Source organism: Magnolia sinica, chromosome 2, assembly GCF_029962835.1.
Source record: "Magnolia sinica isolate HGM2019 chromosome 2, MsV1, whole genome shotgun sequence".
NCBI lineage: Eukaryota > Viridiplantae > Streptophyta > Magnoliopsida > Magnoliales > Magnoliaceae > Magnolia > Magnolia sinica.
In genome coordinates, this window is record NC_080574.1 from 15,335,418 (window position 1) to 15,354,173 (window position 18,756).

The 18,756-nt window shown below is 42.0% G+C and overlaps 2 protein-coding genes across 2 annotated transcripts; both read right to left on the reverse strand.

The window, feature by feature from the left end:
• Positions 1 to 9,931: 9,931 nt before the first annotated feature.
• Positions 9,932 to 11,449, reverse strand: LOC131224026 ((S)-canadine synthase-like). The gene has a single exon (XM_058219610.1). It carries the CDS (start codon positions 11,447 to 11,449, stop codon positions 9,932 to 9,934), a length of 1,518 nt encoding a protein of 505 aa, XP_058075593.1.
• A 686-nt stretch (positions 11,450 to 12,135) lies between these two features.
• Positions 12,136 to 15,485, reverse strand: LOC131236381 (pentatricopeptide repeat-containing protein At2g04860). Its single transcript, XM_058233501.1, has one exon. The coding sequence runs from the start codon at positions 14,837 to 14,839 to the stop codon at positions 12,626 to 12,628; it is 2,214 nt and encodes a 737-aa protein (XP_058089484.1). The 5' UTR covers positions 14,840 to 15,485; the 3' UTR covers positions 12,136 to 12,625.
• Between the last annotated feature and the right edge of the window lie 3,271 nt (positions 15,486 to 18,756).

The following is an 18,756-nucleotide window of genomic DNA, read 5'->3' on the forward strand; positions in this document are numbered from 1 at the left end:
GAGCGGAAAATGTAAATGCCTTCTCATGCAGCTGCCCATTATTTGATGAGTGGACTGGCCCACCTTTTGGCCAGGCCGAGTCGCGGCGGCCCCATCTTTATAGTGACGCCGATAATCTCAAGCAACTGTGCCACATCTGTGCGCGTGCGATACCGACAAAGCAGGTCGGCATGGGTTGAGGACAATGACGCAGTTCACCAAACCAGACAGATTCAAGATTCGATTTGTACAGACACTTTTTATGAGACCCAGCAGATTCTTTCGGTTGAAGTATTGGGTGGGCCAGACATGAAAAAAATAGAAAAGCAGATTGTCGATATCCAACGTTTCCACACGTGAATTCTAGCACATTTCGGCCTGGTGACGCTGCTAGGTGACGTTGGTTGGGATCTGGCACACGTGTCAAGGTTGGTTGGCATCACGTGTGACTTGGCATGCATTGAGGATGCGGATTGCGTGGGACACCCTCTACCAAAGTTCACGGGAGCGGATTGGGCAGTTGCCATCCCAGCCTCACCGAAGACTGTGCGGCACTTATTGTGGGGCCCACTTGATATATTTATTCTATAGCCAGGCTGTCCATCGGTTTTGCTAGATCATCTCAGGATATGAGCCTGAAAATGAAGAAGATACAAGTCCAATGCAGATCATACTATAGGAAACAGTGGTGATTGAATGCCCTACTGTTAAAAACTTCCTAATGCCCACAGTAATATTTATTTTCCATCTAATCTGTTAATAGCGTCACATAATACTAAATTAAGGGAAAATAAATAAATATCAGCTTGATCCAAAACTTTTGTAGCCTATTAATGGTCAACCACCAATCTTTCCTATGGCATGGTCCACCTGTTAATTAGATCTGTTTTCCTATGGTATGGTCCACCTGTTAATTAGATCTGTTTCGTTTTTTGGGCTCCTGCCGAAAAATGATATGGAAAAACAGATGGACGCATGGATATATAATAAATACATCAAGATGGGCTCTACTTTAAGGGCCCCACCGTCTTGGGTGAGGTTGGGTGGCACCTAATCCACTAGAAAGTTATTTCAGCTGAAACCACTGTGATGTTTGTGAGGAGTCCACTCTGTCCATCATTTTTACCAAAACATACCAGGACATGAGTCAAAATAAGGTAGATCTAATACTCAAGTGAGCTGTACGACAGCGTTTAATACGTCCACTGTTGAAATATTTACAGGGCTATAGAAGTTTTGGATTAGGCTAATATTTGCGTTTTTTAATTTATTCTATAAGAAAAAACCTTATGGTAGTTTGGATGTCATATAAACATCAGGGTGGACCTTGGGGAGGTTTCAACTACCTGACTCACTTTTTCCTGTTCTTGAGTTTTCAATCTATCTCATTTTCAAGCTCATGTTCTACCAATGGTCTGCAAAATGGATGTTCCCAGTGAATTTCTAAGGAAACTCATGGTAGGCCCCACTTAGCTTTTAACACCGAGAACTCAGTGAAGGCAATCCTTGTTCTTTCTTTTTGAAAAATGATTGGATCCAGATTATATAGGAAGTTCCTGTGGCTAGAAGCTAGGTGGAGCCTGCCATGATGTTTGTGAGAAAACCACTCTGTTCTTCTGTTTTTTCAAATAATATTAAGATATGAGCAAGAAAAAGGCAAAATCAAAACTCAAGCTGCAGGCTGCATGATGGAAACCATAAGGATTGATTGTCTGTGCAAAAGGTTCATGGGGCCATAGAAATTTTACATTAGGCTAATATTTTTGTGTTTTTCAGTTTATTCCACCTTTTGAACAGTTTGGATGGCATATAAACATCACTTGGACCTCAATAAGGTTTCAACATTAAGCATTTCCCTATTCTCGTTTGCCTGTCATGCAACCCACTTGAGTCTTGGACTGCCTCATTTTTTGGCTCATGTCGTAACAGAAGCAGCAAATGGATGGATGAGCAACAGGCAAAATTGAATATATGAGTGAATTTCTCACAAACATCAGGGTGGGTCCCACCTAGCTTCCAAACACAACAACTTCCTGCAACAGGGTGGTTGAGGCAATCCACCTTGAAAATAGTAATGTGCTTAATATCGGTTTTGCATGCATGCATGTAGATGTCTTGCAAAATAATATGAGCATGCTTCTAAATTTTGAATCCGGTCATCTTCCCATGGTCTAAATTGTTTATTTGATGGTCTTACTTTATATGGTAGAAAGACAATACATAAAGGTTAAATGGGTACATTCAGCCTGAGAAAGCCAAGCCGAACAATTCAAAAGACGCCACATGGTAACAATATACTATACCTGGTGAACATAAAACTCTGAGCCAAGAAGGTACAGGCATGTCCATATTAAAAAATAAATAAATGCAAAAGTGGAAACTCTACAACAAAGCACTAAAAGCAAAAGAGATTGTCATGTACACATGGCAAGTTGTGAATGACCCAATCTAATATAATGGCATAGGAGAATATGCACAATCACATAACTTACTAGAAAAGACATTCTTCATCACTTAAAATAGCATGCACAATCACATTAGTCACTGGAGATGATTATTTCTTATACATGTGGCCAAATGCAAAAGGCTACACTTATATGAATGCTCAACAATATTTGCAAGAGATCGTGTGGCCAACTAGCTTAATTTCCCACGAAGCTGAAGTGAGCTCTTCAGCAACCACCTATCAAGTTTATAAATTGAGTGAGGAATGAAGAGCTCCTAGCCTTAGTCAATCTTACCAAAGCCAATGATTCATTTGATCCTTACAGTATTATTGTTATTTTTATCATCATTTACCTTTATGTCTTTAATTACTAGTAATTTAATTTTCTAGTCCAATGCCTTTATTTTTCATTAGAAGTAGAATAATATAGCTTTACTCTACTTGTGATTATCCACATGTCACCAACCTTCTCACAAGATTATCGAAGATCCGTTCATCATTCATGACCAACTCACTTAACGAGACATATCGCCTAGATGAACAATTGAACATTCTGCAATGATTTTCATTAGCCGAGTGCATGATTCATATTTATTCTTTTTATCAATTATGGCTAATGCATTTTTTTTTTTAATATGCTTGATCTTTTTGTGATTAGTGGCTAGATAAATGACCTGATTCACCCAAAATCAATTTCTCGATGTATTCAATGCCTAGGGTCACAAGACGTTTAGTATAAGTTGAGCCAGTATTGACTATGGCATGCTCGACACACATACACACGAATAATGTGTTCGACTGAATTTAGAACCAACACTGGGATTATTTCAACCCTCCGATAACTTGGCTCATTTTCTTTAAATATGGACGGTTATTGTAAACTTTTTACAATGGGTTGAAATATTCAACCTTTTTTCTAGCATCCCCAATTCGAGGGTAGCTCTATCTAATAAACAGTTGTCTCAATAAAAAAAGCAAGTTTGAACACATCTTATTACAGTATGTAGGAATGCATCCAAGCAAACCTCGACTTACTCTGTTGCTGGTGGACCCCAGCTGCCTGCACCCCTTGCCCATGGGGGTTTTCTGCATTGGGAAGCTACCTGGGACCCACAGACATGTCCGTGAGAAATTGAACTGTATGCCAGTTTCTCTAAACTTAGGTAGACCGCTCTATAAGAAACGGTGGGGATTGAATGCTGTTGAAACATTTATGAAGACGCAAAAGTTTTGAATGAGGCTAATATTTGCTTTTGTAGTTAATTACAGTTATAATGACCTTTATGACCAGTTAGGATGATATATAAACATCATCGTGGGCTTTGGGCCTGTTTTAATGGTGGGTATTTCCATCCCCATTGTTTCCTGCAGTGTGGTTCACTAAAGTTTTGGATTTCCTCAATTTTTTGGATCATGTTCGAACACGAGCCAGAGAAAATGATGGACAGGGCCAGCTGGATTTCTCACCTCTTTGGACCACGAGCATAGGGCTGAAAGTCGGTTGGGTTGGGTTGGGGGTCAACCCTAGCCCAACCCAAGGTTCCTATACCTCAAGCTTAACCCAACTTCTGGTTGGGAATTTTCAACCCAAGTCCAATCCAAGTGGGATCAGCGGGTGGATGCATGCTAATATTTTCATTATTATATTTCAATACATATCTTATTTTTTGTACCTATGATTTTATTAATTATATATGTAATTATTTATAGTAAAGAACTTTATCTTTTATAAATAAACAAGCTAAAGTATAGGACAACTACTCTTTTAAAAGTCATGTTGTGTAACACGCAATCTATTTGGGAGAGAGATATCTGGCATATCTTGTTAGAGTCATTAGAAATAATGTGGACTGATGAGACCCGATGACACTGGAATTTCCCATGCCTTCAACACAGGCAATCCACACTCAATTATAATTTATAAGCAACTTATATATTGATCAAGTTTAGGTTGGTTCAGGCAACTTGAGACCTCAACCCGGGCCCAACCCAAGTTTTATCAAGTTGGTGTTTGTATAGCCCAAGCTCGAGACCGAACCTGATACATCCTGCCTGGGCCCAACCTAATGTCGGGTCGGTCATGAGTTGGTCGGGTTGAACCCGCTCAACTTTCTGCCCTAAGGACCTGGTTGAGTTCCGTCAAGTCTTTTTTTGTGGGGTCCACCTCAATGTATGTGTTGTATATCTATGCTTCCTATTTTTTTATTTTTTTTTTCAGATCATTTTAAAGCACGATCCCAAAAATAAAAGTAGATCTAAATTACTGCAAACCATACCACAGGAAACCGTGGTGATTGACCAATATTAAGAACTTTTTGTGGGCCATGAAAGTTTTCGATCAGGCTGATATTTGTGTTTTCCTTTCACCCAAGTTGTGTGACATTATCACTAGGTTAATGTTGGCTAGCTAGCAAATAAACATTATGTATACCCTAAGAAAGTTTTAAGTGTCAGCATTCAATAATTACTGTTTTTAGTGGTGTGGTCCACTTGAGATTTGGATCTACTTCAGATTTAAGCTCATCCTTAAAATTAGCTGACAAAACGAATGGACGGCGTGAATATACAACTCATACTTGGAGGTGGGCCCCACGGAAAAGACCTGACACCCCAAAAAGATGTCAACCGTGGACGTCTCTATTTCCACATTTGCCAATGGCGTGGCCCACTTACCTTCTAAAATGTCTGGGTCTGGTGGTAGACGGATTGGACGTCTCGTATACATCGAGGTGGGCCATGGATATTTATGTTCCTGGCGCTCTGTGAGAACAGGACAAGTGTCAACGAATGGCAATACTCATGAAGAGAAAATGGTGGGGCCCACAAACAGGTAGTGAACATGGATGAAAATTTTGTGCAGCTGAATCTCGATGCCACCGTCGCTTGTTTCTGTAATTCCACCCTTCCATCAGATTCCATCTACTATGAAATGGGATGCCCAGAAAATCAGGCTTATCCAATTGATGTAGAGCGGGTTGCGGACAGTTACATGGCCAAGATGGATCAGAAAAGGCCCGGTCGACGACAGAAGTGATCTGGACCATCGAACCTTAAATCGGGCATATCTTGTAATCCGGAATGAGTTATCTGACGTAAAATATATGATTTTGGGGTAGAACGAGCTACTGAAGCCAACCAACCCCGCTATGCCCAGCCTGGAATTGCAAAAAACCCTTGGATCAATGGTCGTTTCCCTGTTTTAATTTCGTTTTTACTATAAATAGTAAGTTTTAGTTTGATTATAACTCTTCATCCGTCAGGCTTTAGGAGTTGCGCCCAACGTGAAAAGAGCTTAGAATAATTAGGAGAACGGTTTGGTGAAGCCAAATAGGACACTTATTATTTTTGGCCGAAAACCTTGCGCACTAGTAGACGTCACGACCGTCTATAAATAGTAAATTTACTATTTATAGTAAGTCGCGGATTCTAAGAGTTTGAGTTGTAGTTTGATTCTAATTTCTTTCTCATTGCTTGGTACCCCTATTTAAAGGGTTGTAAACTCGTTTTTATTCATGAATTAATCAATTTCGAATTTATTAGAATTTATTTCTATTTTCTGCTTTCTTTCCTCGTGGATTCGAGAAGTCTCTGTTAGGAGTCCAGAGAAGCTCCGTGGATTTGGAGTAGTTATCCTCATCACGTTCATCCCTACGTCACCAATCCTCACGTTAAAACTTCAAACTAACATTGTGGCTTAACAGATTATTGGATCGATCTGAATTTTGGGGCATTCCATTTTTATGGTGGGTCAATCGTTCTGGACGGGTAGGATCTACACACCATGGTGGACTCACTCACAAAATTTTACTCTCTAATAGTTGCTAGAACAAGTTTCTTTTTATGGTGGGTCAATCGTTCTGGACGGGTAGGATCTACACACCGTGGTGGACTCACTCACAAAATTTTACTCTCTAATAGTTGCTAGAACAAGTGTCGAATTTCCATTCGCATTTTAGGTACGGCATCTCTTTCCAAAACTTTCAAATGTTCTCTTCTTTTCTTTTTCTTTTTTTCTACTCATTATTTTCAAATGAATCTCCGAAATCTTCATTCGGATGGGCCCACTGTCATAGCTTGATGAATGCGATGTACGGATTAGGAAAGGAATTATATCATCCCCGCCGAAGGATGTACATTGGATACCCACGTCTCCAGTATCTGCACGTGCGGTCTATGTTCACTCAACCAATCTGTCGGTCTAATATAACCTACTTTGGACGGAAAATCACCCAAGATTCTCCAATGATGGAAGATTTTACCCATCCACGTAACCTACTTAGGTCTAATGTGGACAGTTGATGGAGCCTGTGCAACAAAAAGTAGCTGACATCCACTCTGTATATCAGTTGGGCCAGCTCTTGTCAGGGCCTTGACGTAGAGCGGGTCACGGACAGTTTCATGGCCAAGATGGATTAAAAAAAGGCCTGATTGGAAGCGAAGGTGATCCGGACTGTCAAAACTTAAAATGAATGTATCTCACAAACCGAAATGAGCTATCGGACATACCATACATAATTTTGGGGTAGAACGCGCTACTTTAGCCACCCAACCGCGCTATGCCAAGTTGCCTATGCGGAATATGCAAAATACCATCAGAGCAATAGTTGAAATCTTATTTTAATTTCACCCAACATGAAAAATGCTTAGAATAATTAAGAGAACATCATGGTACGACCAAATAGGACACTTACTATTTTTGGCCGAAAATCATGCGCACTAATAGAAATAACAACATAGTAAGTTTATTATTTATAGTAAGTCACGATTCCTAGGAGTTTTATTTGTAGTTTAATTCCAAAACTTCTTCTATGGCTTAGTATCCCTATTTAAATGGGTGTAAACTCGTTTATATATTCATTAATCAATTTATTAGGGTCACTCCTAAGATTTTTATAATCAGATATGTTAAAACTATTTGAGAGGTGACTTTGGTTCTAGTCATCAGGGCTTTTACATCATTTGAATTTTCTTGTTCTGATTCATCAGACTTAGAAGAACTTTCAAAGCCAGATGATTCATCCCAAGTAGCTATCGTGCTCCTTCTTTTTGACTTATCCCTTTTAGGACATTTATTCGTCAAGTATCCATATTCATGGTAGTTAAAACATTGATTGTTCTTTACAAATTTTCAAGATTTAGATTTTCCTTTTCTTTTGCCAGATGGTTCTTGAAATTTGATCTTTTCTTGTTTTTTAAAATTATGTATTCTAAAATTTATTTTTATTATTTCTTATTTTTTTTCTATGTGAGAAGCCTAAGAAGTTTCATGGATTTCGAGTAGTTATCCTTGCGGAAGAAGGTGATCAACTTTATCACGTTCATCCCTGCATCAGGCATAAGCCTTAAAAATCAGTCAGTTATAAAATTCAAGTGGCCCACAACGAATGAAACAGTGAGGACAGAAATGCTCACCATTAAAACCTTACTGAAACCACTGTAATGTTTGGATGCCATCCAATCCATTCACGAGGTAAATCCCTCCAAGATGAAAGGGTGGGAAAAATTATCCTGATGCATAACTTTGGTGGGCCCCCATAGTTTTAATGGTTTAAGTTCAAATCCCACTGTCTTTTTGTATGTGGCCCACTTGTCTTTCGTGTCTTCTTGATTTTTGGACTAGGTTATAAAATGAAGTAGCGCAACTGATGGATGGAATGGATATCATACATACATCACAGTCATAAAATGAACCAGTGCACCTGATGTATGGAATAGATATCGTACATACATCACGGTGGGCCCGTAAAACTTTTTAGGGCACTACTCCATACTTCACTTTATTCCAATGAAGCCCATTGCTTGTTCTTGAAATCGAGTCATTGCACATGTGCTCCACTGATATGGGCAATTCAACTTTGAATTTGAGACGTTGATTATGTTCCACAAGCAGAGCCAGGCATTGTTATGAACGGATAGCAACCGGTTCGTCAGAGTGTGCTTTTATGGAGAGAATCTGGATTGCTTGTCATTTTCTGTTCACATCAATGGCAAGGATTGTTTGATAATTGTCATTTCCTCAGGCGATGGCCCCACTAGTCTGCACAATGAGTGATGCCAGATCATCACACGCATGCCACATGTCCATTAAAATTAAGGGTGTCAAGGGGCCGGGATCGGGCCTGCAAACGGTCTGACGGCCTGGCCAGAAACAGTGTAAATTCCGGGCCCCCACCAACCCAGGCCCAGACCGTTGTCTGCCCTAATTAAGATGCTGCACGCCGTAAAATTCCTCTTATAGCATTCTTTATTGGGTGTCATGGCTGCTGGATGGATCTATACAGGGATGCAGATTGTGTGTGAGTCTGTGGGGCCCACCATGATGTATGTGGATTATCCACACTGTCCATCTGTTATTCCATATTATTTTAGGGCATGAGCCCAAAGTTGAAGCATATCCAAAGCTCAAGTGGACCACACCACAGAAAACAGTGGGGATAATAACATCCACCGTTCAACTTTCTAGGGACACAATGATATTTATTTGTCAGGATGAAGGAAAAATACAAAAATCGACTTGATCCAAAACTTCTGTGACCCCAGGAAGTTTTAAACAGTAGGTATTCAAGTCCCACTGTTTCCTGTGGTCCGGTCCACTTGACCTTTGTATATGCTTTAATTTTGGGCTCATGGCCAAAAAATAGATGGATGAGGTGAATAAAACACATATCTCGGTGGGCCCCACAGAATTAACTCACCATGCCATGGTGTGGTGAGTTACCACACAATCAATGTCCTCTATACAGTACACATCACCACAACACAGATGGTCCACAGACCATGGACTAATTAACTTTTTAGCATTTACTAGCGTGGCACTTGCTCAACTCCCAGCACCACTAAAGCTAGCCTAACTCCCATACACTGCTAAGTACTAAATACAAGCACACAGTGAGAATATAAAGAGATTATAGGAGAATAGAATTGAAAAGCTTGTATTAAATTAATTAGGATTCTAAATGAGTTTGAAATGGGAATGCTCTCTTACGCATAGGCATAAGAATTATATAGAAACCCTACATTGTATCAAGTGACCCTCGTTTAAGGTCAAGAGCGGTATAGAAACTTTCTAGACTCATTTGCATAGGCCTAACGAACAAAATTTACTAGAGCACTCCGGAGCCATTCAAAATATTCTAAGCTATGCATATCACCATGTAGTGTTGACCACTCTACAATTCTCTACCTTTCTCTATAAAACTGTATATTATTTCAGATGTCTCTGCAAACACACTGCTAAGTCTATTACATGAGCCAAAGAAATGGCTGAATCCTTGCACTAGTTTTCACACTAGTTACATAACTCTAAATGGTCCTAAATTCCCTCTTAATGACATGGAAGAGGAGTTTCACATTCATCCTGAGATTCTTCCAAACAAACAACAGTTCTAAAACAACACATAACAAGATCATACATAAAACTGGGCGGGTTCTTAGATATTCAAACTGCTAAGAATTCATGGCAATGTAGCAAAATGCAAAAATCATAAACCTCATTTAATAGATAGCTCAAAGATGGCGGGGTTTGATGCATGCCGCGAGAGGCGTTTTCATCCGAAGAACAAATGTTAGATCCTCGGTCAGATCAGGGAGTTGCCCTTCGAATTCGCAATGCCATTCGAAATTCTTCACCAAATTGGCCAAGGTGAGTGCAATATGGATCTTTGCAAGCTCTATTCCAGCACAGATCCGCCTACCCGCCCCAAATGGGAGAAAAGACCTCTCCATGGCTCTTAGAAGATGAGCAGCAGCATTGCTGCCATCATTTCCACTCCCATCTTTCAAAGGATGCAAGAACCGCTCCGGCATGAACCGATGGGGTTCGTGCCACACATTTGGGTCATACAGTACAGCGTAAAGGTTCACCAGAACAGATGTCCCTTCCATTACTTTGGTACCCATCAATGTGCTGTCCTTGACCGCCTTGTGCGGCACTGCAAGTGGCGCTATCGGTTTCATTCTCATCGATTCCTTCACTACAGCATGAAGATACTGCATCTTACTCACAGCCTGTACACTCACTGTATTCTCCGTCCCACTTTCATTGATCTCCTCATAGAGCTTTTGTTGGATTGCTGGGTCTCTTATCAAGAAAGCAAGCGCCCATGCAGTAGCAGTCGACGTGCTATCGACTCCAAGCAAGAACAGTTCAAATATATTAAAGATGACAACTTGCTCTGGCAAGTCCTGGGAGAGGAGGAAGTGCAAGTAGCAATTTGGACAAGGTGAGTCAGATGATTGATGGCTAGAGATGTAAGGACGGATCAGTTCTTCGATCCTATGCTTCACTTCGTATGTTTGTTGGAAGGGAAGCTTAAGGCCTGGGATATGTCGAGTGAATGCAAATACATCGACCAGCCGTATATGGCCAGTAAGCCTGATGGTGTCCTCAACCGCACTATCCATGCCTTCAACAAACACTTCATCTTTGAATTCAGGGCCGAAACAAAGGCGGCCGACAAGCCGCACCGTGGTCCGCCGAAGCTGGAGCAGCGGCTTGACTACTCCACTCATGGACGCTTCCTCTTGGAGGCTCTGGATCATGTGGGCCATGTCTTTCTCCTGCAAGTGGATCTGTGCTGAGATGTTGGGTGGATTGAGGGCACAACTCTGGAGGCCCTTGCGAAGAGCCTGCCAGTAGGAACCCGAGTCAGAGGTGGCGAGCGTGCGCCAATTGGCAGTAACAAATTTCGACATGTATGGGAGCATCCGTGCAGCATAGTCCGGAGCCTTGCTCACCAGCACCTCCCAAGCTAGCTCATGATCGCTCACCACAATGGTAGGCCGGGAGCTCCCGAGCCAAACAGTCATGATTCGCCCATGCACTTGGGCAATGTTAGCCAAGGTGACATGTAGCAAGTCACCTCCTTTGTAGAGTTGGTGTAGGTTCCCGATGATTGGCAGTGGCCGTGGCCCAGCAGGCCATTTTATCACCTTTGAATCCTTGTCCAACCGCCGTCGCCACACGTTTTCAAGTAGCACCACTGCCACGGTCAGGGCTACAGTAATAATCCAAAGACCTTCCATTTCTACTAGGCTTTCCTCACTTCTTTTCCCTCTGAATATTTTATGGGTTGCTTGCAATGTATGCTTGTATTGTTTTTCCTATATATATATATATATATATATATATATAGAAGGGAAGGAGAAGAGGGAGTTTGGTTGGTGGGGATTCGTCGCCGTGTCTTGTTCCATGCATTAAATGGGTGGGTATTGGAACTGTGTTGCTGATGGGCTGGGCCTAGGGCTGTCAACGAGCCGGGGCTTGTGTAGGTCCCAGGCCGTCGAAAAGACCCTGTTCAAAATTCTGATTTTTCGGGGCTCAGCCCAGCCCATTGACACGAATATCTGGGCCTGGGCAAACCAAACTCGAAAGTTTGAATAGGCCCAGACGGACGGGCCCACCTTGATCAGTTCAAGATCTGGTCCAAAACCATTCCAGGCTCAGCCCATTGCCAGTTCCAAACAACATACTTCTTAAACTCGCTGACTCGACTCAGAAACTCAGCCAAGTCATCTCGCTTGGCAAGATTTCAAGCCAAGATGCTGGGAAACTCACTCCTCATATTGACACGGTCCAAGACTCGTTGAGTTAGACAATTCACTGGGTCGACTCGGAGTGACTCAGGCAAGTTGCTGAGTCGGTCAACACCTAGTCAGCCATTCATCTGAATAAGGTAAAAGGAAGGGTGGTTTGAAACCGTGATCTCATCTTCAGACCGAGGAAGACCACATGGTTCGGTTGTTAGCTTTTTTTGCTATTTTTACAACACTTATCCGCTAATAAATACCTATATATATTCTTGAACCAAAATCGAGTGATTCAAGTAAAAACTCAGCTGAGTCTTGGAATCGAACTGAGCTGGCCGGACATCCAGTGGAATCCAATTTTCAAGTCTTTAAGCTATGCTACACAGCATCAAGACAGGAGGTGAGACTTGGGTGAGGTCGCTACTACAAACAAAAGAGTGGACAAAGTAACTCAACAGTAGAAACGAGTTGGAGAATCTTCAAAACCTCCATGTATGTGGACTCCTCTCTATAGCTTTCAAGGCCAATTTCTTCAATGTTCTTGTTCTTGTCGTTGTTACGAGGCCACACATATCAACACATCCTAGCCATATAAATTAGGTGGGCCCCACCACAGAAAAGACCCCATGGCTTGTCTAACAAAAAAGCCGGTGTAGACAGTGGGACTTCTTTTTACCAATCATTTTCTTGTAAGAAATGCATGGAATTAACTTCAATCAGGCTACTTCCTGAATAGCCATCCCCTCCAATATCTTCTTTCACCATCTTCCTCATCCTAGCTACATCATCCCACCTCCCAGCTCCTGCATAGAGATTCGACATCAAGAGATAGTACCCGCAGTTTCGATAATCTAAGAAGAAAATCCGCCTCGCCAGACATTCCCCTAGCTTGATATCTTGGTAGATACAACAGGCGCCAAGCAAGGCTCCATATACAACAGAATCTGGTTCAACCTCCATGTTTTTGATAAACAGGACGGCTTCATCTAACAAGCCTGCTCGGCCAAGTAGGTTGACCATACATGCACAGTGTTGTAATCCAGGGGCAATCTTAAACACCTCAATCATGAGCTTAAAATATTGCCGGCCTTCCTCGACAAGGCCTGCATGACTACAAGCAGACAGTACTCCTAAGAAGGTAATTTTGTCGGATTTCAGCCCCCGTTCTGCCATCCTGTCGTAATGCTCAAGAGCTTGCTGTTCCAATCCACACAAAGCAAGGCCCATGATCATTGAATTCCAGGTTGCCGAACATGGCTCTTCAATGGTTTTAAACACCCGTTCTGCATTTTCTATGGTTCCACATTTAGCATACATGTCTATCAGAGCAGTCCCAATGAAAGCATCCATTTGGAGGCTGTTTCTATGGATGTAACCATGGAGTATTTTCCCAAGTTGCAAAGACCGTAGCTGAGCACATCCTGAGAGCATGCTAGCCATCGTGATCAGGTCCGCTTCATATCGAAACACCTTCATTTGACAAAACAGATCCACAGCATCGATCAACCTCCCAGCCTGCACGCAACTAGAAATCATCAAATTCCAAGTGATCAGCTGTCTCTTTTGCATCCCTCGAAACAGAGAAAAAGCAGCTTCTATGTCATCACACCTTGAATACATGCTGATCAGCCCATTCAGCACTAAAACATTGGAAACCAACCCACTCTTGATTCCATAGCCATGCAAAGAGATGCCTGTTTGAATGGTGTGTTGGTTGGTAAACCCTTGAAGAATTCTGGCCATAGCAACTGCATCGGGTTTCATGTCGATCAGCTGCATCTGGCAAAAGCGCTCCAACGCCAAACAGACATCTCCTTTCTCAACATGGCCAGAAATTATTGCAGTCAAGGAAACCAAGTTCTTCTGTGGCATCAATCCATAAAGTAGTTCTGCTGCATCTGTATTTCCAAACCTTGAATATATGCAAATGAGCGATGTAATTACTGAAATATCAGCAACTAGACCCATCTTAACAGCATAAGAATGGGTAGAATCCACAGGGACGTTTGCTGACAAAAGGCTTACGATTGTAACTGAATTGGGTACCACATTTTCTGATAGCATTTGATTGAAAACAGCCAACGCCTCTTCCCAACTACCGTTTTGGCCATACGCTGCTATCATGGTGTTCCATGAAATCACACTTTTCTCAATCATGCTTCCAAACAAGAGCCATGCAGCATCTAAATCTGAACACTTTGCATACATAGAAGTAAGCGCATTCATTACCCGAGAATCCAAAGCGAGGGCCGACTTAACTGCATAGGCGTGAATGGATTTTCCTTGAAAGAGCAAGTCTTGTCTAGCACAAGAAGGTATAATGCTAACCAATGTAACCCTACAGGGGTTCAGGCCTACTTCCAACATACTCGAGAAGAGCTCCAGTGCATCAAAATCATATCCATTATAGGAATACCCACAAATCAATGCGTTCCAGGCAATGCCATCTCTTTCGGGCATTTCATCAAATAGCTTATGTGCGGAGGAAATGCATCCGCATTTTGCATATAAGTCGAGGAGGGCAGTAAGCACAAGAACAGAACTGCTGAATCCAGCTTTGAGCAGGTGCGCGTGGATTCTTTGGGCATCGACTTTCTTTGAATCAGGCAAAGACACGGAAGCTTTTATGAGGAGAGAGAAAGTTAGTTCATTTGGTTTTAGATTGAGTTCTAGCATTCGAGAGAAAAGCATGAGTGCCGATTTAAAGTTTTTGGCGTTGATGTGAGATCTAAGGTTGGCATTCCAGAAAGAGATATCAGGGCTTTGAGGAAGGGCTTTGACAGAGAGATGAAAATGGAGGAAGTGTTTGGCTGCCGCAGCTGCTGATTTCGATTGATATATAAGGGCATTACATGATCGGAGATGACATGCCAGAGTGCTGTACATATGAAAAGAGGTACCTAAGTCTGGTGGATTTTGATTGGTCTTTGAGAAGAATGCTGGAATTGTAAACAGATAAGAGACGTGGCAGACAGACCCTGCGGGCCACCCTAGGGGGTGCGTCCATATGCGTGGACCAATATCAGGACGATCCTTTCAGCTGGTGGACCACACTTGTATGTAGAAAGTAGACCCTTTGGTCATTTTCTTTTAACCATGGATTTTTTGTCCGCACAAGTGCAGCGAAATTGATGAAGACTAACCATGTTTGGGCCAGGGCATGTAGTCAAAGGACTGCCGACTCGATGAACGGCCCTGATGTTTAGAATGTGATGCTGGGACTTGTGCTCATGTAGCCGGACTGCCGGAGCAGGCTTTAGATGGAGTTCTCTCTCTCTCTCTCTCTCTCTCTCTCTCTTCTTTTTAATTTCTGCCCATTTTATCCTTTTCTTGCCAATTGCATTTCACCAAGCCAAATTTCGATTACCTGTAATAATTTGATGAGTGTGATTAACGGATATGGCCCATCCACAATGGGGTTCATTATATGGAGGGTCCGGATCAGCATACATGTGTGCAACCTGAGTATGAACCGGCACACTCGCACATTAACTACCATACATAAAGGCTGCCATCCTTAACCTTTTGGTTTGGAGAAGTGATTCGCATTCTTTCCCACTGATACACACACAATGAGGTCGACCTCATGGGAGCCTCGTGGGAACTTCCCATGAGGTCGAGCTGTGTGGGCCCCACCATGATGTGGGACCAAACATCTACCCCATCAGCCAGATGCACCATTCCATGGTGGGCCAAGGGCTTAAAAATCAAGTCAATCCATGACTTGGGTGGGCCGCACCACATACAACTGTTGACGGAGGTTATCCTCCCATTAAAACATTCATAATCATTTATTGGGCCCACTGAGATGTGGTTCACAAATCCAGCTCATCCGTTGTGTCCCACTTGGATGAGGGGTCAGACCAAGTTACAGCTGCATTCAAAACTCAAGTGGTCCCCACCAAGTGCTATAATATGTTTTGTGCATGTCTTCCCATTGTTTTAGATGATATGGCCCACCTGAATTTCATATATAGCTAATTTTTGGGATATCTCATAACCTAAATGGCAACCATCAAATGCAAGGCGTTGATGTTCGACACAAATAACAGTGGGGCCCACACAGCTCGACCTCATGGAAAGTTGCCCTGAGGTCAACCTCGTAGTGTCATTTCCATATATATATATATATGAAAAGGTACTCGACCGCATAGTACCTCTCCGTGAGGTCCAGTGCTGGCAACACACTGGTCGGATGGTGAAAATTCGCCTTTATTATGAAGTACAACTATGGAAACTTAGGTGAGGCCTACCATGGATTTTTTGAGAAATCCACCCGTCCATCCGTTTTTCCATATCTTTTAAGAGGCTGAGCCTAAAATTAGACAACATCCAAGTCTCAAGTTGATCATATCACAGAAAACAGGGGAATAATGATTTCAACTATTGAAATCTTGCTAGGCCCCACAGTGATGTTTATTTGTCATCCAATCTGTTTATAAGATCATACAGACATGGATGAAGATAAAAAAAAACAAACATAAGCTTGATCCAAAACTTCCGTGGCCCCACGAATTTTTCAACAGGAGACGTTCAATTCAACTGTCTCTTGTGGTGTGGTCCGTTTGAACATTCTATATGATTAATTTTTTGGGCTCAGCCCCTAAAATTATATGATAAAATGGATGGACGGAGCGGATCAGATACATAAATCATGGTGGACCTCACAGAGTTTACTCAGGAGTTACTCACCGCACAGTCTGCTCCCGTCAAACAGTGCGCGGATTAGCTACTAACAGGTTGAGTAGCGAGACTAGCTACCGAAGTGACGTCACCAAGTTCCGTGGGCCCCACCATGATGTATGTTTTGTATCCACACCTTCCATCCATTTGGAGAGATCATTTTAGGGCAATATCCAAAGAACTAGTTAAATTCAAAGCTCCAGCAGACCCCAGCACAGAAAAAAGTGGGGACAGTGACGCCCACCATTAAAAACTTCTAAATGCTACAAAAGTTTTAGATCAAGCTGATATTTGTGTTTTCTCTTATTTCATGTCTTTTTCAACTTTTGAACAGGTTGGATTTCAAATAAACATTATGGTGGGCCTTAGGATAGTTTCAACGGTGGGAATCACTCTCCCCACTGTTTTCTGTGGTGGGGTCCACTAAAGATTTTCATCTGCCTCATTCTTTGGATAATGACTTAAAATGATATTTCAAAATGGATGGACGGTGTGGATATAACGTATACATCATAGTGGGGCCCACAGAACTTGGTGACGTCACTTCAGTAGCCGACTCGCTACTCAACCTGTCGGTATCTAATCCGCGTCTGTCAAACGCGGCCCGTTACAGAAACGGATTGGCTACGTTCCAGAAACGGATTGGCTACTCCCGTGCCACCAATGGCGGGTGGTCGGTGCTCTGTTGGCCCCACAATGATGTATGTGTTTCATCCATGCCGTCCATCTATTTTTCTAGATCATTTTCGGGCATGAGAGCAAAATAAGGTATATCCCAATCTCAAGTTGACCACATTACAGGAAACAGTGTTGATTGAACGTGGACCAGTAAAAACTTTTTAGGAGCCAAAAAAGTTTTGGATCAAGATGATATTTGTTTTTTCACTTCATCCATGCCTGTATGACCTACTGATTGGACGTCAAATAAACAGTACAGTGGGCCTTAGGAGGATTTTAATGGTGGATATCCAATCACTATTGTTTTCCTATAGTGTGGTCCACCCGATATTTATATCCCTTTCATTTTTGGTATAAAGCCAAAACATGATATGTAAAAATGGATGAAACACATACATCATGGTGGGGCCCATAGAGCATGGACCACCACCACCGGGCTAGTGGTGGAGGGGAGTAGCCAATACGTTTCCGCCCGTTCTGCACTGACGCAAAAGAAAGAGGACACAGATTGGGCTCTGTGGGGCTCAACATGATGTAAATGTTTTACCGACATCGTTAATTGCTTTTCTCGGATCATTTTAAGGTATGATCCTAAAAAAGAAGCAGGTCAACAGCCCTAATGGACCACACCAAAGGAAGCTGCAGTGATAATGACACCCACCGTTGAAACCTTTTTTAAGGGCTACCGTGATGTTTTTTTACCATCCAACCTATTCAAAAGGTCATCTAGACGTGGATGAAGTGAAAACACAAATATCATATTGATCCAAAACATCTCCATCTCCTGAGAAGTTTTTAATGGTGGACGTTCAATTCCCAACTTGTGGTCCACTTGATCCTTAGACCTGACTCATTTTTTGGATCATATCTTAAAATGATATGAGAAAAACAGACGAACAAAGTGGATTTCTCAAAAAAACCCCACGGTAAGCCCCACCTAAGTTTCTAGGGTAGGACCTTCATGCGGGGACAGTGAGAGCATGTTTCATCAGTTTTATTTCTCCTCTCTCCTATAAAATCTCACCGTTCTTTTAAAACTTTCACCATCCAACCTGGCACTCGACCTCATGGGAAGGTAACATGCGGTCGAGCGCATAGTTCCTTTTCCATATATATATATATATATATATATATATATATATATATATATATATATATCCGAATGCAAATGTACCAACTTTTTTGAAAACTCATCATATGTGATGTAACTCCAAAATCTGAACAGTCCACGTGAAGCAGCACCTCATGAAACCCCCTTAGCCCAATTTTTACTTTGATCAAAAACTTTGGTGGAACATTAAAAATGAAAACAGTTTCCTCCTTTGATTTGCATTTCTCTTTGCTATGGCCACCAGAATTTTAGATCTGGGTGAAAATTTGTCCCCTAAGATTTCATGGGATTCCGCATCACATGGACCGTTTGGACTAGACACCCATGACAC

Excerpts from the sequence above, each read along its gene's own strand:
- LOC131224026 (XM_058219610.1), bottom strand. The coding sequence starts at position 11,449 with ATGGAAGGTCTTTGGATTATTACTGTAGCCCTGACCGTGGCAGTGGTG.
- LOC131236381 (XM_058233501.1), bottom strand. The coding sequence starts at position 14,839 with ATGTACAGCACTCTGGCATGTCATCTCCGATCATGTAATGCCCTTATA.